Raw genomic sequence first — 22237 nt, 5'->3', positions numbered from 1 at the left:
TAGCACTATATAAATTCCCACAGGTACACAGAATGCATTTTACTGTTCACGTTTGCTCATTAAATAAAAAAAAAAAGAAAGAAAATAAAAAGGTATCTTTCTGATGCCATCTTCTTATTATCATTCAGCATGGACACTGGCAATGAATAATAACAAGAATGCAAACATCTGGTTTTTATAAGCAGCTATCCAGCAGATTGCTGGGTACTTTATGGGTATGGTCTGGTCTGCTGGGAGCTGATGAGTCCATCTGGCAGGGAACAGGAAGAGCATCCCGGTCACAGGCTTGCCAGGCTGGTAAAGAGGGCTTTAAACTAAAGTTGCTGATTGAGGGGGGACCTCAATCCATCCCATTCCTACCAGTTTGATACCAGTGCCAGCAAGAGATATCCAGAGTGTGGAGAGAGATCAMAGGTCAGCAGGAGAGCACCTGAAACAGCACAAAGGAATTCCAGCCATTCCAGCCAATAAGTTGGTTTAACTGGGGGCATCAAATTAAGTGCCTCTATGCAAACACACATATCATGGGGAATAAGCATCAGGAGTAGGAGATGTGCTTGGAGGCTTGTGCCCACCTGCAGGGTTGTAATCTCACTGGGATCACAGAGATGAGAAGAAATGGTTTCTGTGAATGGAATGTTAGAATGGAAGGCTGCTGGCTCTTTACAAAGGTCGGGAAGGGAAGAGGCATGGGGATGTTTCCCTCTGTGACAATGAGTAGCTGGAGTGCATGGAGCTCTGCTGGGACTGATGAGGAGCTTATCATAGGAGCACAGGATCAGCTAGGTTGGAAGAGATCTTGGAGATCATAAAGTTCAATCTATGACCTAACATCACCTTATCAACTAAACTATGGCCACATCCAGCCTTTTTTTAAACACCTCCTGTGGAAAGTGACTCCACCATCTCCCTGCACAGCCCATTCCAATGTCCAACCACTCTTTCTGTGAAGACTTTTTTTTTCCCCCAATGTCTAGCCTGTATATTTGTAGTATATTACGGGTCAGCACTAAAGGGAGGGCAGGAACTGGTGACATTATAGTGTGGGTCAGAAGAGTGCACAGCAACATCAATCCAGTACAAGTTCTCTGCTGTTACTTACTCCATTTTTCTATTTTATTTTCTGAATAATGTATGTAGATATTGGCTTAGGTATGTGCTTTATCAACACATCTGTATGCTAGACTTCCTATTTAAGTTCCTTCCACAACTTACTTGTTTGGACCAATTTTAGACTGGGAAAGCACACTAMCTGGATAAGATGTTCTACTTGCTCATCATCATAGCAACAATCTACCTGTCTATTTCTAGYCCCTTTGAGAGGAGGACATGAACTCTCTCTCCAGGAAATTTTGTGAGGGAATAGAAGAAACAAGACAATGATAATTTACCTACAGTCTATTTATACAGATTTCTGTAATCATGTTCCACAAGGCAGTTGAGATCCTTGGTTAACATGAATTTTCAAGGACACCCACACAGAAAAAAACAGCTAAAACTTTTGGTTCTGTAGCAGTGGAAAAACATGAATTACACTGACAGACAAACATCAACAGTTAGGTATTAAGAATCTTGAAGAAGTGGCAGAGAAGCATTTTTTTTTTTTTAATTGCACAAGGAAATACAAAGACTTTTGACCTTGGCAAATAAAGGGATAATACAAATGTCATTGGAAAAATAATGGAACAAACTTTGAAAAGAAGTCCTATGGAAAAATATCAACAGCAGAAAATTGAAGTATTATATGATGCCAGCTAGAATGCACAAAACTGACTGGTTTGAAATCAGATAGCATAAGGTGGAAATGACGAGAAAAGAAAACACAATTCTGACTTCTAAGAGCACAGTCCTGCTGCTCCTGCTTTCTTTAATTAATCTTAATTTAATTTCCCAGGTAGAAAATAGAGAAATTCCCTGCTCCTTCTGTTGTTTGTTATCTGCAACCCACAGAGTACAGAATCAAAACCTAACAGAAGCCAATGAGCACTGTGTGAAGAGATAAATAAAGAAAAAAAACATATTTCAAGGTCACTGGAAGGAAAAAAAAAAAAAAAAAGCAGCTACAAGAGTGAGCTTGATCATTTCTGTCTGGAGTTCAGGTAATGGGTCCCGGCATTACCAAGGCAGAAGTCTAGAATGAACAGCGTAGTTGTTTTGCTTTTTGTAGAAGCGGTGCAAAGGAATAGCTATAGAATAATACTTTTATCCTTCCATGTCCTGTGGACCCAAAAATAAAGCAATGGGATGGAGATTTGGAGATACCTGGATCATGATTCCCAATTATATCAACTTCCCAGAGCTAATGGCTTGRAGCCTATTTTATGGCAACAGAAGTAAAAGCATTTGCCATATTGAAGTCATATAAATAGAAGATGTACTATGTGGAATGTTATTTTCTTTATRACTAGCACAAAAAATACAATTTCACTATTGGCAAAACATAAGCTTCATCTTCATTGTACTGTTATGAAGTGTTTCTGCATGTTACTAAATATTTTTCATTTAGCATTCCCAAGATCATGTTTCTGCASTGAATGAAATATTATTTCTAACTCCCTGTTAATGACTCCACTTGTAAAAATGAATTAATTTTTTATATAACAACTTTAAAAAAAATCTACTTTTTTTTTTTGTAGTGAGTTAAAAATTAATCATTTACAACACTAAATAGCTGAAGTTTCTTCTCTCAAATCATTATTTTATAAAACATACTTTATGTAATTTTCAGACCTTTGTCACTAAATATTAATTTATTAAACATATAGGATAATTTTACCATTAAATCTGAATTAGGTACATATTCAAAAACTTGTGAAATTTGAAAAGAACAATTAGTGACAATTCAATTTATACCAACTATTTTCTGGACTYGATGATTCTTCAAAACCACTAAATAGCCATCTATGAAAAAGATTATTTTCCCCTACATTAAACTCCTAATTAACATCACMGTTCTTAGATGAAACAAATACAGTGCAGTACAGGGAGTATATAGCAGAGATGACATTTACATATATAAGAAGTTCATTTGTAAACAGGAAGAAGAGCAAAGAGAACAGCAAAAAAAAGTTAATAATGGAAATGAACTCATTTTGTCTTCCTAAAACACATTTTTCAAAAATTATTTCATRGTAGATAATTTCTATGTCTTATATTTATACTTCCAAATTTTTACTGCATATAAGAGCAAATGATCTGATACTGTGAAGGGTAATCAAAAATTAAAGACATAGTTTAGTTGCCAAATGAGAAAATGTTAACTTATGTACTTTTCATCTGGATACCAATTTGCAACAAGATTTACAAATCAGTAAAAATAAACAAGATGTGTTTCAAGAACTCATCGCATTCGAAAGGGTTACACAAAATCTTACTTTCATTCTTTCTTACCTTTAAAGAAGACAAAATTCCCCTCACTGTTTTCATAAACTGCATCAATGCTGGGAGGCAGTCCCCTCCAGAAGTAGGTAATCTGCATGGGGTATCCATCCATCACCCTGTTGTTTCTGACTCGCCAAAACCACTGATCCTGGAAACCAAACACACATTTCTTACTACATTGACAAGTGTTCAGTTCCTGTCTCGAAAATACTGAACAGCCTATTCCTAGCATTTTTAGAGCACACCTTTTGTTATGTGCATAAACCCATTGTGTTTATATTTGTGTCACATCCACACATTGCAAATGTTTCTAGTTTTTGCTGAGGTGGGAAAAAGCCACACACATGAACCGTGTGTTTGGAGCAGGTAGCCCTCGGTGGAACACACAGCGTGTTGTATGAGATGATGTAACTTTCTCAACTTCATTCCTATAAGCGGCCTGATTTAAAATTTGTGGTCTGACTACAAGTGCTTTTAGACTGAACCACAGCTTATGTGGATGCACAATATAATGGGACTACAGACAGGCTTTGAAGATCAATTAATTGTGCAGGCCATTTTTTTGCAGTGGCTGCTAACAGTGAAAAGTTGATAGATATTTGTGTAATGTTATTAGATCGGTCCAGTAAGAATGACACTTTGAGGACAATTTTAGCACAGTGAAGTTTAGTGGTCTTTCCAAGTGACATTAAATTGAATGATAAATGCTACAACCATATATGTATTTATATGTAAGAGGTGCTAAATCCATCTTATATATATATATCTTATATCCATTAAATAGGTATTAACAAAGGTACCATTGCTGTACCTCTTTAGAACTTATGACAACTATTACAGTTCATTCAATATTTAGAGAGGAGGATACTGTAAACCAGTATTTAACTTCTTGCACATACTTGAATATTTTTTGTTATTATTATGTTATGTTATATTATTATAGAACCCCCCTTAATAACAAAGAAAGTAAGGTTCTGTCAGATATCTGTCACAGTTTGACATGGCAGTACTTCCTCTTTGTAAAGAACACAGATTTCACAACAAAACCTGTAAAATCATCAAGGCAACAAATAACTTCTCGAGAATGAGTTACATTTCAGACTTAATGATTTGTGGAGTATATTTGCATTATTTAATTTTGATAACAAGACCAACAAAATTGGATTTTCCATATTTTGTATTGATTGTATGTCAAACTGTATTTCATACTTCATATTGCTGACTTGCAGTGTAATAGTTAGAATATCCTTATCTATTTTTTGCGCAAATTCCTTAGCTAACCAATATTTTTTTCCTGCTATGCTATTAAAATCTTAACAATAATGCAATTAGGGCAAAACTGGAATGCACTTGTTTTTAAATTTGTTTATATATATACATATATGTATAGGGTAACATCAATACTATGTATCCAGAAGCTTTCAACAAGAAATAGTTCAATGTATCTGACAAGAAATTAATTCAGTGGGGTATTATTGTGTAAATGCATTCATCCTGGACTTTCACAGGCCTTTTCACCTGAGACTGATTCTCACAGTCATTTTGGAAATACTTCCAATAGAATGGCATCTAAAATAGTAACATGAAAGATCAGGAATCTTCAAGATCTTCTTTTTATAATATGAATCTGGGGATATTACATTTTATAACATATCCTGTTTAGATGTTGGCAAAGTGTTGGAATCTAAATGCAAGCAAAATAAATCCTATTTGTTGTCTAATTTTTATCTCCTGGGTTGAACCCATCATTACGCCAACACAAAATAAAATGAATGACATGTAAGGCCAGATCAGGGTCCATCTAGGCCTTGATCCTATCCCCAGTGGAGTCACTAGCAGTGTTTAATAGATTAGAATTGAACCTTGCACTGATTAAACAGTTGGACTGGATGATCATTGCAGGTTCTTCTCAGCTCCATTAGTTACACTATTCTACTCTACCCTGTGACAATGAAAAGAATGGGAATATGCAACGACACCTCTCTGATACACTCTCCGAGTCACCCATCAACTGTGGTTCAGAGACCTCTTGAACCAAAGGCAATGATTTTGTGATTGATGGCATTTGATGGGCTTTAGCTCCTCTGTACTCCTTCAACATGTGCAAACTTAGAGCATCCCCAGCTATCTGCAGGAATGTTTAAAAAGCCACAGTGTGGAAAGTCATAGCAATCAGCAACAGCTACAGCTGCTCACGGGTGTTCAACCTTCATTCACCTCTTTTTTTTCTTTATCACCAAGAACAGTAGCCCTTTGACTGCAAGATCTAATCCAGGACCTTTGTTGTTTCATAAAGAAAGCACCTTGTAGATTAAATCCTTCTGCTTGTTTTCAGGAAACCTCTCTACACTGTAACACATCTGGGCAACATTAAGMATAAAGGATCTGTGGCTTGAAAGAAGATCTTCGGGGGCCATTGCCTTTAATGTMTAAATATTCCATTCTGAAGCATAACTGTGAACATAACATGACATGTTCTCCCTTCAGCTGATGGAATTCTGTAGACTACTTATTTTCCTGATCTATTTTTAGCATATTTACCTGTCCTTGCAATAACCATGAAAATGGGGTATTGCTCAGCAGTAAGGATCCTACAGGTTTCCATAACACTAAAATTTTGAAAATTTATAATTTTAGCATTTTTWWKGKYYTWWTTWAMCMRRRMRRRGSYKGSCATATAATTTGTCAATAGACGTMATTTCAGGGAATCAGCAAATAWCTGGAAATGYCTGAGGGCAGAACTGAAATTTTGGACCATTTATAAGACTGGGGAAGGTAGGTGTTAGCAGAGGTTGATAGAGTAATTTGTTTATGTAAATTTAATTTTCCTGGCCGACTTTCCTATGAACATACTGGACTCTATAGTTTTAGGCCGACAGAGTTCAAACTCTGGAACTCAAGAACACCAGCATGCAGCTGTAAAGCATTTTGAAGACCTCTCTGAAGCATCAGATGGGATGGGCTCTGCTTATAGAAAKAATGCATAATTTCAGCACATATATGTAAATGTAATTAATTTATCTTAAACAAAGTTATACTTACCAGCAATTTTATCATCTGCATTTTGACAAACATGTACAATTACAGAAAAAATGTCTTCACAACAGTTTATCTATTATTGAAATTCAAAAGAGGCATRGTCCAAGAGAAAGCATATTCAATCTAAAAAAGCTCTTTCACACTTTGAGTAAATAGCTTGAAACAGTTTCTCTGGCAAAACACTTCTCAGAGTATTTGTTTATGTTGAATAAACAMAATTTTGTCTCTTTTGAGAAATAGYGTGTATTGRAAAATCTCTYGCCTTTCCCACTATGTTGGTTAAATACACWTTTTATTATTTTGTTTCCCCAAAACACACTAACTACAGCAGACAGGTTGAACACAATTTGTCACATGCACTCCACTGAAAAGCCTGACAAATACATACATTGCATATATTTTAGTGTCTTTCTGTGCTGGCAAGCAAATGTCTCTTTGTAAGCATCTGTAGATACTCAGTTGCTTCAAAAATATGGCTTGGTCCTGTGCAGCTGAGATCTGGCATAATAATGGATCATTAAATATTATGACTGCAGACATACCAAGTTAATTAAATTTGGACAATTATTCCCAGTTCAAAAAGCAAAACTGAAACAAACAAAAATCAACATTTAATTAAGATAGAGCAATATATGTAAAATCCAGAAAATGGGCATTGAGTAAGAAGAGACTGTAAGTGGTTTCAGAAACACTATGATAGATAAAGAGTAACAGCAGAATGAAGAAGCAGTAGCAGTCACTCAAATTGAATGTTTTGACATTTTGTTTAGAAGATGTGAAATTTCTGAGAAAAAAAAGACAATAAAACTTTTTAGAGAAAACAAACTGAACAAAGGTCATACATAAATCATTCTGCAGTCAGTAAATGCTTTAGATATTCTTTCCTGTGCATGTGTGGAGAATAAAATATAGTACATTATGTATTATCATAATATGCACCTCCCTCATAAAAAAAAAAAAAAAAAAAAAAAAAAAAAAAAAAAAAAACAAAAAAAAAACCTTCTTTATTAACAACTCAGATAATCTGGAATGAAAGTGAGTATTAGAGTAAAAAAAACTAGCTCATGAGGCATAATTTTCATACTTTGTTGCTAGACAAGTCTCCTCCCAACCTTAGAATGTACAATTTTGCCCTTTTTAGTGACATTAAATTGTTCTTTATGTTTCATTCTATGAATGTTTAAMTCTATACTCCTATGAATAATTAATTTCCATTTCAGTATTTATTATCAAGTTAAGTATCTTTCAGATTCCTTAAGGGACACAACTGATGTGTAAGAGAATTAAAAACAATCTCCAGGTATTTTGGTTCATCCATAATACACAAACTAGATAAGCTTTTAGTGCAAAATTAATGGAGCTTTCTTGTCTAAGCACCTCATTTTCTCTTATGTCTCTGGATTAACAACCACTGTCAACATTAAACCATTAATTTGCTACAAAATGTCTAGAGCTCTGACCTTTATTTTATACCTAATGAMCTATACCTACAACTCTGTAATGATGTGTGACACTGACTCAAGTTCAAATGATTACCAGCAAAAACAGAGACTGTCCAATGTGACAGATACTCTAAAAACCCTAAGATAAGCTAGAAGGAAGGAAAAAAAAATCAGAAACTTTTGAAATGGTACCTTTTGAAACTACTTGGAGACGAAGGCAAGTAAAGCTTTAAGGCAGACAGGGAGCCTGGTGCAAAACAAGGACAAATTGCAACATAAATTATAATATTTTGACTGCGATTATAAAAGCATGTGTAAACCCCCTGTAATTTGTGAAATAYCCTTGCACTCTACAGCAAAATTCTCTGTGAATATCTGTCTGACTTGATGCTAAAGTGTACATATATGTAGTGTATTAGGGGTATTCCCTCAACAAGATGAGTGAAATGCAAAATTTAATAGCTACAGCTGATAGAGAGAGGTTTTACTATTGTTAGATTCCACAGGATTACTGCTTGGCCTATTTAATTAAAAAAAGGGCAAATAAACATAATACTTCTGCCCTAAATAAATGTCAATCAAAACAAATATTAAAGTTCAATCAATACTGAAGCTTAATATTATTGACAAAATACTTCAAGGTATCACATTGGGTCTTGTGTTCTCCCACAAGCATACTGTGATCATGYGAAAACACAAACCTGTGTCAGTGGACGATTAAACATATCCAGCAGCTAAGYAAAACAGCAGCAACAGGCCGACACATTCAGACAAATGAGTATCCTACTTTTTTTTCATCTGAGCATAGCAAGAAAAAAAAAAGTAGAAACAACGTTGGCAAAAAATATATTGAGCTGTTTAATAACTATTAATTCTCTTAGAGAGAAAGAAGAGTTCCAGTTTGAATACAGAGAAATTTACCAAAGGACAGAGTCTGCAGAAGCTGTATTTCAAGACTGTATATCAAAAAGAGAATAAAGTTCGCCTACTTTATACCTTTGTGGGATATTAAAAAACTGAATTTGGAAATTTGGGAAAAGCAAGGTATAGTTATTGTATCTAAACCAAAATAAATTGGRAATATCCTTTTAAAAATCTTGATCTAGTCTCAAAGTCACTTTTCCACATCTACTTCATCAGGTTGTGAATTTCATCAGGGAATCTCAATATTGGTAATAAAAGGACTGTGACATGTGTAATTAAAGCCTTTGTGCCTACTTATTTGGGGCATTCCACCACTTCTTTAGTAACATCCACTTTCAACATTCCGAATTTGTAATTTATAGCATTTAAGCCAAAGGACATTATTGCATAGAATAGGAAAAAAAAAAAACAAAAAAAAAACCAAAAAAAACCCCAAAAAACTTTTGAGCAACTTTCTGGGAAATAATATGGAGAAGAAAATAGAAGATACAGACCAGGCAATTTAAGTGCAGAAAAATTATTAGCACAATTCAGCTATGAGAAAGAATCTGAAATGATTTTGCTGTTCTGTTTTGCTTTTTTTCCCCCATGTAGAATTTGCAATGAAACTTACAGAGTAACCCTACTTCAGGTCCTACTTAATTCTATAGCAGAAGACAATTGGCTCTATTGAGATCAAAATCAGCCATTAAATAGATGCTACCATTCTAGCTCATTTTAGGAAACAATTAACTAAATGGACTATTCTATACACACAGAGAATACTTGAGCTCAGCTAATTATTGAGCTGGTGTACATTAAGAACAAAGGTCCTTTAAAATTCCAAAGGACTGTTATCCGTTCATTAACAGATGGATGTACAGTGCATGACTTATTTGATCTYAGAGAAACAATTCATCTTTCCTAATGTGTTTGAGACAACAGCGTGGTTATCCAGTTGGAACAGGGCATAAATGTGGTCTGAGAGACACCGTGAGAAGTCAGAGCATTTAACACCACTCAGAAAAATCTCAGCTCTTCCTGTGCTGTGATCCCAAACCTCCTGACCATATCCTCACTGGAAATGAGACCAACACGTTGGATTCAAAACAAATATATGCATAGATGTCATTAAATGTTTGTTCTGTTTCCTCCTTACTTCCTCAAATAAGGAATTTACTGCCTAGATCCCAATGATTAAGCACAGTTAATATTATTATTTACTGTTGGTATCTAATCACACACCGGAGCACTCCTGCAGACAAATTGTAACCATTGTTTGTTATGAACTTATTCTTTTCCTTAACAACATGCTAAGGCTAACTAACACCATGAACAAAACAACTAATTACTGTGACTCAGCGTGAGAGCAAGTGAAAAACTGGCAAATAAATCCCATTTTTGAATAATGGAAGTGCTAAACTGATCCTGCTTTAAAGTATGTCTTCAGTGAAGCTGAAGTTCAGTGGTGCGAATACATTTTCAAGTGGGAAAATTATGTAGTAATTTTATGTAGGAAATCTTTGCCAAGGAGTATGCTAAGCATGTTTTGTCCTACTATCTGGTATTATCTGCTCGTCCAGATTATTGACACAATAAWGTAATGTCAAGTAATTTATTCAGAGTCAAAAATGGCTCTGTGTTGAATTCGGCCTTTTTGGCATCTTATTCTGAATTTTAACTATTGGCCTGAATAGTCTCTTTCACTCATTTATGTGTAAAACTGGCTTTCATTGCTCATGCTGAAATTTACAGCTATGCTTTAAAAAAAAAGAATCTAAAGCAATTCAGAAATTAGACTTCATAGATCAGACAAAATAGGAAAATAATCCATTTATTTTTGAGAAAGTAAGGACTCAAAGGGTTATGGCATTCCATGTGCACACTGTTCACAAATCTCTTGTCATCCTCCCTCATTTTTAAACWACTGTACAGATCTCCTTCATGGACCACATATAAAACGAAAGTGCAATGTGCAGTCTTACCTGAAGTCTGGTTTATGCAGGACAACAGGATGTAGTAAGAAAAACTATGACTTAAGAAGGAGCAAAAATACCTCCTTTACACTCAACTTCAAATTTTAAAGTATGATTGATTAGCCAAAACATTGTCAGTCCCTCTGAAACCTATCCTGACTTTTTGTAGTGATTTCAATAAAGTACTACAGCTGCAGTTGAGTATTTTCATTTCCAGTGCTGTATGGTGATAGATCCAGGATGCAAAGCTTCTCCTCCTTTATTTTGTCTTTTAATTTCTTCCTTTCTCTCTAATCTTCCTTGCTTCACTCTTTCCCTGATGCATCCTTCGGTCATTTGTTTAGGGTGCCGGTGCCCAAGCACTGGCAGGGGGAGCTGCAGGGCTGACCTGAACCCAAACGCTGCAGGGAACAGTTCAGCCCTCAGCCCGCCTGCTGCCCCTGGGGTAATACATTTAAGAAAGGGCAAAGGCATTGCTTCCCACTCTGAGGGTTTTCTCATATTCAAAACACTTTCATCATCAGTAGCAGATTAGAGAAATTTCTCATTTTTCTTTCCAATGTACAAATACTCAAGCTACACAACAAATTACAACAAGCTACACAAAGAATTCTGTAGTTCTTTAACATGCCTTGGAGATCAATGGTTCATTTTTAAACTAGATTCTGCAAATCACTCCTTTTTGCTATTTTTTTTTGCATTTGAAAGACAACATTCATTGTTCAGCTATTCAAAGGCATATTATTTTGTCTAACATCATAAACACAAAAAGAAGATAAACTATTCATATTTTAAGAGTATTCAAAGAATACTTTGATGCACATTTGTTAAATATTTAATCTTTTTATATTGTATCCTCATTTTGTTACAGCTCTGTYTTCTTGGGTAAATTATTCCTTGATTATAGCCTTTATTTTAATTCAGTCTTATTCAAATATTTGGTTTTTTAATTTATTTCCTATCAGAGTGTATGTGAACTTTTTATAAATTCTTTGATGCATATCCATCTGTCATCTCTATTTTCCTGTGTGGACAGTACCAATGGCATTTCAGCATTTCTTTTCCTTGTATACATTAACCTTTCAAAAATACTCTGAAGTAATGCAAAGCTGTAAGTATTTATAAAACACTTTCAGCTCAAGGAAAAACTGCTCTGCAGAATACATATAAAACATACTGTGGAGTCTTTGGCTGGATGACATTAGATCKCACATCATACATGAAATTCAGCAAATTTAGAGATCTTTAACTACCTCATGGGTTGATCTGGGCCTTAGGTGGAAGGCCACCACATCCTATATCACCATTTGCTTTCAAGAGCACTTGGTTCTACCTGGAAGATCTTCACATGAGAACTTGTCCARTGTATCTCCTCAGATTATAAGCATGACAATAACATAAGCACTATGATGCAGCTGGAGATGATATTGCCTTTTCTGATCTGTCCCACAAGACATAAATATATAAATGGTGACAACTCAGGTAATCAATGTTTTACCAACTGAACATACAATTTTTTAAAAGAAAATAATAAAAAAAATAAAAACAAWAAATAAATAAATAAACCCAATCTCCATTTGGATGTGTTTCTGTATTCCTAACTGAATTGAGCATTTAAATTCATTCTGTTTTTGTCCAAATAACTAAACTGACTGAGACACTATAAAATGCTCCCATTGCCACATGGTTATGATCCAATATGAAGAAACAAATAGACAGACATAAAAGAAGCACAATAAAGACCTGTAAAGACATCAAATCTAGGCTTGCAGCCAGGCATCTCTGGAATGTTCAAACTCCCCTTAATGCTCTGTAGGTAACAGCACATCCCATGAAGTACTGCACAAAACCTTTCATCTAAACAATGAACATCAGGGCTTTACAGAGCAGTTAAATGTTTATTCCCTCAGCAGCGACTGCAATTCGAGACTACAAAACCACCTGTAAATTTCCTTGAACCCAGTTCTGTTGCCCCTCCYCACAGGGACTTAATATAAAAGCAGTGAGTTCCATGAATTCATGGAGCTATGGTGTGTTTTGCAATATGAAAAGATAAGAAAATTGGGCATTTTTTATTACTTAAAAAGCCTGTTTTCTTGATTAGATTTTAAAAACTTTCTCCGGGTACTGAAAAAAAAGTGGTCTGTTGAAGTATGCCATATTTAAACTGAAAATATTCTAGCAAAGATGAGTCAAATGTAAAAAAAAAAATCATGATTTCGCTAATACACACATCTGTCTATGTAATGCGATACAGACCAAGGATCATTGATACATCATCTTTGAAACCAGGTGGGTATATAGAAGGGACTAAACAATGAAAAGGGATGAAAAAAATGTAAAATATAGTCACATTGTAATATGAGGTGAAGATATTTCCTTTACTGTATAACCTTTTCTCTTTATAAATAATAGTGGAAAACACCAAGTTGGAATGTAGATTGGAATGTAGGTTATGTCAACACATGATCATGGCTCTTGGAAATATCATGGGACATGTGATGAACGTAATGTTCAAATGAGTTAAATGTCCTTTCACATTGACCAGCATCCACTTCTTGATATTTCTCTTACAATAACACATTCGCCTTTTGATGCACTCTTTGGGAAACTAGATAACCCATTATTTTCTACAACATTTTGCTAGCTTAAATCTGACAAACACATGAGCCCCTAATCTATTTGAAAGCTCAGTTTGAAACATTAATTGTACAATTCTCTCCATCCCACAAATAATCTTTGATATTATATGTCATGATCTTCACTTTTCTTCTATCCTTTTGCAGCGTCTTTTAACATTTCATTAAAAAAATAATAAATGTGGACTACCTTTTTCCCTGTAATGAAATTGTCAAAAAAATTTGAAAACATGAAATTTTCTAGGAATAGACAGAATATGAGCATAACAGCATTTTAAAGATTCTTTCYCAGCTGCACAATATTTTGTATCACGAAACTATATTGCTTTACCAACAACAGCACAGATTTTAGAACAGAAATCTCCTTCCTGGAGAAGACCATGTGTACCTCCTAGGATCCTACAGGTAAATYAGGGATTTTTTTTCCTGTGATTGTTCATAGCTTATTTTTGGTGTCCAGTTTGGCCCATGAGAASAGAAAAAAGAATAGGGTTTGTGTGCATATATTTTTCCTGTAACTTCACATATAAACCTGTGAAAATGGTCCAGGACAGACTTATCTTTCTCCAAGCAAAACAGACCAACAACTGCAATGAAATCAGAATAATTTTGGTGTTTTTTCCACTTGTCTCCCTTATCACTTTATCACTTGAAATACGATGCTTCACTGTCTGCCTGAGTGGTGAGCAGATTTTAAAAACTGCTACAAATATATCTGAATCATCAGGCCYYCTGTAATGACTCAAGYACTCTCTGAAAATCAAAAAGGTCAKAGTARAGCAAACTCAACTACCTTTCTAATTTTTATCCCCAAAATATGTGGGTTATTAAATAAGCAGGGAATGGAGGCTACAGGCRTTGATAAGCAAAAGTTACAGATAATCCAAGCTATTTCCTTTTTTATCAAAGTTTCTAGATGCAGGCAACAAAAACACTGAAAGAAGTCCAATGGAGAAATTATTAATAAACCAAAGCCATAAGTACTTATTTGTAGTTTCATTAACCCAGGCAGATACTTTTGGCAAAGCATGAAGATTAGAAACTCCAAACAGAGTAGAAAAGGATTGTCTTGGTAAAAAAAAAAATATGCACCTACATGAATACGTCTGTGGCTTGTGAACTATGGCATGTCTATGGGATCACTTAACATAATTTTCAGCTAAAGGAAGCTTCTAAGTATATTTTCAATGTGGAAATAAAATACAAGTCATTATAGTTTACTATTGTTGGCCAAAAACTTTTGAAGACAAGGCAGTAACAAACTATGTCCACCAGCATTATCCAAAACCAAGCATCAAAAGTATTTTGATAGTGTAGGAACATGGAAATTAGTACCCCAAACATTTTTTCTAGATGTAACAAGAGATTTAATTTCCTTTAGGCAGTGACCTTTTCACTAGAAAGAATTGTGATATGTTATTATTTCTATGACTTATCACTGTATCACCTGTATTTTCATATGTCACATCCATAAATTCATATGCAGATATATTTCTTTCCACATGCAAATGATTGTCCCAGCCCATGGCAGGGAAGCTAGRACAGATGATCTTTGAAGGTCCCTTCCAACCCAAACCATTCTGATTCTATGGTTCTATAACTAATGATAGGAAAACATTTACAAGAAAGTAAGAGGGAAAAAATAGAAGATTTAATGAATAAACAAAATGTGCAGTAAACAGAACACTGACATTCCAAGTTGTAAAGAAAGAGGGATGTCTTTGAGGTGTGAGGACACAGCACAAAATGATGGAAACCACTATATACACATCATACACACATACAGAAATACAACAGGTGAAAGCAGCTGTGCCAGTAGCTCTCACATTGACATTACCTCTCAGAAGACCTAAGATAATCATGTCCCTCACTTGAATCTTCATAATTACTGAACCCAAATTCATGGTTTTACATTTGCAATTTGCAWTTGTCACATTTGCAATTCAATGTGAGCCCATGTGCAGATCAGTATGTGCTCATCCTACCACTTATCCCCTCTGCCTTCTCCACACTGCACATTGCATGAATTCTCTGAGGAGACCAGAACAAYGTGGAGTGATGCATTGATGAGTCGAGACACAGCCACAGGTGAAAGTAAGAAAGATGAGTAATTAAACCCTTTTGTACTGATTGCAGTAGTTTAGGACAGTTCATACATAAATAAGATACTCTAGCTGTCCTAACCAGGATSAGGTTCTCCAGATGATGTCTCACGGTTTTAATACACTTTTTGCAGGGGAAATGGAAGAGAACCTACCCTACTCATTTCAGGGCCACACCACCCCTTGTCTACACATGCATACCCATAACAAGCAGACACTCGAGGTGCAGCTCCTCAACCCAGGGCAGAGCAGGACAATCCCSTCCCTGGCCCGGCTCATGATGCTGTGCCAATGCCCCCCAGGACAGGGCTGGCCCTCCTGCCTGCCAGGGCACTGCTGGCTTTACATCAACCAGGACCCCCAAGTCTCTTTCCATGGCACTGTYCTCCAGCATCTTGTTCCCCAGTCTGTCCATTCATCCAGGGCTGTCTCATCCCAGCTGCAAAATCCAGTACTTTCCCTTGTTGAACTTCATAAGGTGGTGGGCAGGTGATTTCCCAGCCCTCTAATTTGTTTTAGGTCTCTGCAGGGCCTCTCTGCCCTCAATGGAGTCATCAACTCCTCCCAACTAGTTTCACTGGCAAACTAACTCAGTTTCCCTTCAAGTTCTGTGTCCAAGTTGTTTGTGAAGATGTTGAAGGGGACTGGCCCTAAGATGGAGTCACGTCAACCCCACTAGTGTTTACCAGCCTGATGTAAATCCATTTACTATCACCTCTTTTTATTGTCCCACACATTTCTGGGCAGCTTCCACCCCAAGGATTCTCACTAACACTCAGTTCATCAATTATTGGCATGCAATTCTACCCCTTATCACTGGCAATTGCTTATCACTGGGTTTGTCCCTTTTCCCCTTTCCCATCCAGTTTAAAGCTCTGTCAATGAGCCCTGCTAGCTCCTGAGCTAAAGTCCTTTGTCACCTTTGASAAACGTGCTCCATGTCCTGTAAGTGAGTGTATGAGGGTTATTTCAGATTCAAGTKGCTGCAAGATAGGAGGTTAATCCATGCTTTTTGATCTCACTTTAATGCTTGTGCTCTCTGATACTGTGCTGACAACAGAAATTTTAAAAATCTGGGTACCAAATCTAACTTTGAATGATCTGTGGCAAGGCTAACTAAAGCTCTCCCCGTTGGGCATGTTAGGATTTAAAAAAAGACTGTGGAAGATCCCACAGCAATCAGTGGGTGRACAGTGACATTCCTGGAGTGTCTCAGCTTTGAGGTTGACAGCAATGGCCAGTGAGAAAAACAGGACATTAAGAGTGGCACATCCAGCAAAGAGCAGCCAATGATAACAGCTGTCATGGCAATGCAAATATGAAAATGATAGRTATTCAATTGTCTTTGCTCACTGCCTCTGTCACTCAGATACAGGCATTAGATCATGAAGAAAGTGAAGGAATTTCTGACAGTGAATATGTAATATTGTAAACCAMATCTGATTACAGATAAGTTGGGAATGTACAATTTAAAGCAGTAAATGCCTGTGGGTGTTACAAAGGGTTGGCCAGACATCACTCCAAAACATCATCAAAGGCTCCACSGTGATAAGATTGAGGAGAAATGCTGGTACAGTCTTAGGGAGAATGGGAAAGAATTGAAATCTGCCATTATCAAGTATAACCTTTGACCTAATACAGTCTATTCCCCTTTGTAGAGATATTTTCACTAGACAGATAAGTCAAATTAGGTATTAAAATGGTCCTGTTGTCACTTTGATTTCTTGATTGGAAATGCAGCAGAATAAAATTTGATTTTGTATAGGAAAAAAGTTTTTCCTATGGTAYTACAAGCTAATCTTTTGTTTCTTTTCTGATTTTACCAAATATGTATTACTCACAAAAGATAGTCCCCCGTAATACCAAAGGTAATTAAAACCGAGTGAAGTTGTCAGCCTGTTATAGCCAGTGCAGGCTTTTTTTTTGTTACTTTCAAGTGGGCCAAGTTTTCACTCAATAGACAAGGAAAGCAATACTTGAAAAATATTCAAGCTATAGTTTATAAAAAAGAAGAAAATGTAACATTTAAGTAAATACCTTTTATAACTTTTTGGGATTTTTCAGCAGATTGTCGATAGCATGAATAGTGTTTCACTAAGTTGTTAAAAAAATAAACAAATATATTGTTCCACATTGTTTTAGACCTTGATTGTTTAGTAGTGCAGTGTTTTGAATAGGAAATGGGTAATTCAGAGGAACAAATGAGATTAGTTTATTTTCATTTAAACCCCAGCTAAACTTTTATATTGTGGACCCTCACCCTCTTGAAAGGGAAAAAAGTATCAAAGAAATTTAAAATATACAAATACTTCTAGAATATAAAGCTTTGGCTGTAAACCAAGATTGAGTGAATATGAGCACATAATACCACTGCTTGAAAAAGYTTACATTACAAGCCATTCCAATTGTTTTCCAAAATGTTTACCTAAATTAGTTCAAAGGCCACAATTTTATACAACAAGAAATTTTAATTAAGCCTTGTGCTTGAAGTGTTTCTGCAATTACTCCCTTTGGTTCCATTAGGATGTAGCCTCAATTAAAATGTATTGTTAATATTACAAGATAACACTTGCTGGTGGCACAAAATTGAAGATATGCCTCCATGTAATTTTAGATTATTCCTTGCTGCAAGTTTTTGTAATTATTTTTTGTCAATAATGCTTTTGTCTATTCTCTTGCCAACAAAGTATTTTTAATCAGTACACTCAAACATTGAACCTCGGAAAACAGGCAACTTCTACAAAATTAACACCTTTTGCGTCCTAGAATTCAGTTAAAACATTTTGTTATTCATTTTTACTGTATTAAAATAACAAGTGCAAAATTAACCGGGTCACAGGATTCTCTGATTCTAGTGAACAAATATGGTAACTAATAAATATTGGGGGGAACACAGGATTTCGTCTTTCCAATTTAATTGACATTATTCATCTTTTCTCAAGTGATAATGCCCATTGAGGGCATGTATTTTCCCCAGAGATTCTCTGTCTATTGTTGAGTTATGCGCAAGAAATAAATTTACCAGATTTAAGTGCATTTTTTTTATCTCTACTTTTAATGTCTTTCTCATATTTAATAGTGTTATGCAGAACCATAATTGTTCAGTATTCCTTACATTCAATAGTGTGTAAAACCTGTGACTGAAAACACAACACAATTTCACATTTTAGAACAAACTCTTTCATATGGGGAGGAAAAAAGGAACAGTTATTTTCAATCACCAATTCTAAATTGACAAGTAACACCATATATGCACTATTTTTTGTTGGAAGAGTTTTTCTGGAGCAAGAAAAGGTAACAATTCTATTTTCTTATTCAACCTACAAGTACTTTCCTAAGGATATATAAAAATTTGTCCCACTCTATCCTTTTGCATAGGAGCGCTTCAGATTCCCTCAATTCTACTCTACTTTAAAAAACACTTCTAAAGAATGACTAATTCATTGAATTGTGGCCAGTGGTTTGCAAATATTTAGTATCATATTTCTCAGTATTTATTAGATTAGAACTAAATCAGAAATAAAAAATTGTTTAGATTCACATTTTAGTGCCCAAACCTTTAAAACATTGTCCTAAAGCCTGCTACCACACTTGTATAATAATTCACACAATTCACTCCTGCATTCCTGTCAAACTCAGACTGYCCAACTCTGTGAAAGCCCTTGAAGAGTCTGAAGTACTCCTTTTTATCTGCGAGGACTCTCTGGCTTAGAGAGTGCCCACCTTGTGGGAATTAATGGCTCATGATGAAATGGTGAGAATTTCAAAAAAAACAGCACCAAGTCAGTCTTTGAATAAAGTGTTTTAGCTCAGAGCCTGACGCGAGGAAGGAGGGTGATTTCCTCWGAAAGCTGACCTGGGGGAAGGAGGCAGCAGAGCATCTGTCTCACACAGCCAGAAGGGAGGAACATTCCCTCCCCTGCACTTCTCCTGTAGTGTCTRTGAGCAGCTGCCACTCACCCCAATCTCCTCTGCCTTGTCTCTCTTTCTGAGCTGAAATGAAGAAGTCACAAAACAATCCCCTGATTGCCTCTGACAGTCATATTCCAAAGGAGATGGAGAAAATGCTACTGGGAAATCAATGGCTGAAAGAGTCAAATTTCAGTACATTCAAAGTCAGAATCACGGTTGAGGTTGAGGTTGGGAAGGACCTCTAGAGGTTTTGGGGGAGTATGAGGAAATACTAGAAATTTCCTTTGGAGTTAAGTGAGGAAAATAAGTGACAGAAACATTTTTGGAGGCCATAACTTTATAGTGCTCATATTTTAGTTGCTACAGAAAGTCACAGAAGGGACAATTTCTTTTTTCTTAYGCTAAAATTGAAATTAAACAAATCATCTGTCTTGCTTTTCTCACAGGGAAAATAAAACTCAGAAGAATATTAGCCCGCAAGTTCAAGGCAATGCCTCAGCACAGCTGTTAAATCTACCTCGTCTTCCTGAGCTGTATTGCAATGCAAATTTGTAGTATGGAGGTAGTAAAGCAACAGGTACAATTGTGTCATGCAAAAACTGGAATGAGAAGAAATAATAATATATATTTTGCATGTGAGGTTTTATTTGGGTCAAGATGGTGTGAGCAACTACACATTAACAAGGTGGTAACACCCACCATYAGATGAAACACTTGTGTGGTGTGCTCTCATGGGATGCACAGTCAAAGACACCGGTGTCTAAAGGATAGCTATCCTTCTGAAAAATCTGAACCACATGTACTACACAACTGTTTGGCCTCAGAGGACAAACTGTATCTAATTAAAAGCAAAGCACATATGATGGACACGAGAGGAACTCAGTACCATCTGCTCTACTACTGATTAAATCCTTTTACACCGCACTGTTTGCCAGTGAAAACATAACCTTTTGGAAAAAAACAGTACTCTCTCTCCTGACAGATCTAAAGCCCAGTTGAAGATACTGAGTCATATGTCCTGGTAAGGTTGTACTTCTTAATTGGCTACTGCATGAATAATAGGAATTTTACTAGCCAGATAGTACAGATTACTAATCAGTTCAAGTTTCTTATAAGTTTCAATAACAGGCATATCATTATATTAATACCTTTGTAAATAAAACTCTAAAATTATATTAAAGATCTTTTTAGAACTTTCTATAAAAAAATACATCTATCTATCTATCTATCTATCTATCTATCTATCTATCTATCTATCTATCTATCTATCTATCTATATCTATCTATCAATCTATACAAATACACACAGATATGCCTGTAGGTGCTAATAGTAAATGTTACTATGACTGGGCTGGCCTCTTTTGAATCATGTAATAATATCCAAGACAACTTTTTAAAAAGTGGGAGGGTAGAAGAATTTTTAAACTGAAATATTCTGGTGCAATTATTACCCAGGTGATTATATTCTTTTCCAAATTGCTCTGCAGCTGGATGGAGTACACTACCCCACTTTTCACACAGTAAGGAACAGACTGTGCTTCCCATTTTAAACCTGTGAAATGTGTTAGCTAAAAACCTTTCCTAGCTTAGGAGCAGATTGAAAGGCTGAGGTAACATTTGGAGAATATTTTTACATCTGTCAGTGAAAGTATTCAATTATCAAAAACAGACAAGCTATGACTTTTTAGCATCCCAGCATGTCCCTGCTTTTACCCTTCATGGCATCCTACAATTTGGTTTTGTTTCATAAAACATCCATGCTGTACATTTCCAGTCAGCTTGGTTTATTATGATACATTGAAATCCCCACTGAGTTTTTGCTGCTTTTCTCATTCCATTTCAACATATAAAGTGAATTACCTGAATTAAAGCAGCTCTCCTTCCCTGATTAGTTCAAAATTGGCAAATTCCATCAAGCTGTTCTTCCTAAAATGACACAAAAAATAGGGGGAAAGGAGTCTGCCCTCTGCAGACTTTGCACTTCTGAACTGCTGTTTCTGGTCTTTTGTAGCTGAGATGTTAAGTGGTTTTCCCTCTCAGATCACAAAGTGTCTGCTTCCTCAGGATCCTCTGCTGAACTTTCCCAGGCAGCAGYTGACAGCTCTGACACCCACAGCATGACGTGACAAAAACCAGCTACACAAACAGACCACAAGAGCTCTGAAAAAAGTCTGCTTTCAAATGCAGTACAGTCTCWTTCTATAGCTGTTTCTTTGTCTCTGCTTTTTATTAGCAGTATTTTCCCTCTGTCTCACAGATTTTAATTAGACCTACCAGTTATGATTAAATAGCCAAKGCTAAAATGCTTTAAAAGTTCCTCATGTGTTTACCACATATCAAGAAACAGACCTTTTTTTTTCCTTTTGTGTTTAACAGCATACTCCATATAAATACACAGTTCTAAGAGGGGTATTAAATGGAACCTATACAGTTATGTATGAAGGCAACTGTAGTCTAAACTAATGCCAAGGAGTAATTACAGCCTAATTGCCTTGGCTTGTTTGGCATGTCATAAATGTTTTTACAATGGTTCTTAGGAGATGAAGAGTCAGAAAACAAATTTCTGCAAGTTGTGGAGAAATTACTACAGCCTGTTAAGGCCTTCTTAAAATTGGTTCCATATTCTACCATCTGCAATTTGCAGAAAACATTCCTCTGAGCTGTAAATGCTATTTGTCTGCTGGACAAACTTCTCTAATGCTTAAATTATATTTCAACAAACACCCCAGTATATGATAGTGGTTAAAATGCTGTTCTTCAAGAAGTTCACTTTTCCAACATGAATACTAAAACCATTAGACATTATATAGGATCCAATTATTCGTTTATTAGAGATTTTGCAT

At 35.8% G+C, this 22237-nt stretch overlaps 1 protein-coding gene across 2 annotated transcripts in view; it reads right to left on the bottom strand.

The window, feature by feature from the left end:
- The window catches only part of MMP16 (matrix metallopeptidase 16), a 166225-nt gene that overhangs the window by 17349 nt on the left and 126639 nt on the right, over nt 1-22237 (bottom strand). For both annotated transcript variants that reach the window (XM_057371105.1, XM_057371106.1), the window contains exon 7: nt 3391-3529. In XM_057371105.1, coding sequence (XP_057227088.1) covers nt 3391-3529 — 139 coding nt within the window. The remainder of the gene's footprint in view (nt 1-3390; nt 3530-22237) is intronic.

Source organism: Malurus melanocephalus, unplaced genomic scaffold (genome assembly GCF_030028575.1).
Source record: "Malurus melanocephalus ecotype Western Australia unplaced genomic scaffold, MMel_1.1 scaffold_141, whole genome shotgun sequence".
NCBI classification, from domain to species: domain Eukaryota; kingdom Metazoa; phylum Chordata; class Aves; order Passeriformes; family Maluridae; genus Malurus; species Malurus melanocephalus.
Note: the sequence above shows the minus strand (reverse complement) of the source record. Positions and strands in the feature narration are given on the sequence as shown.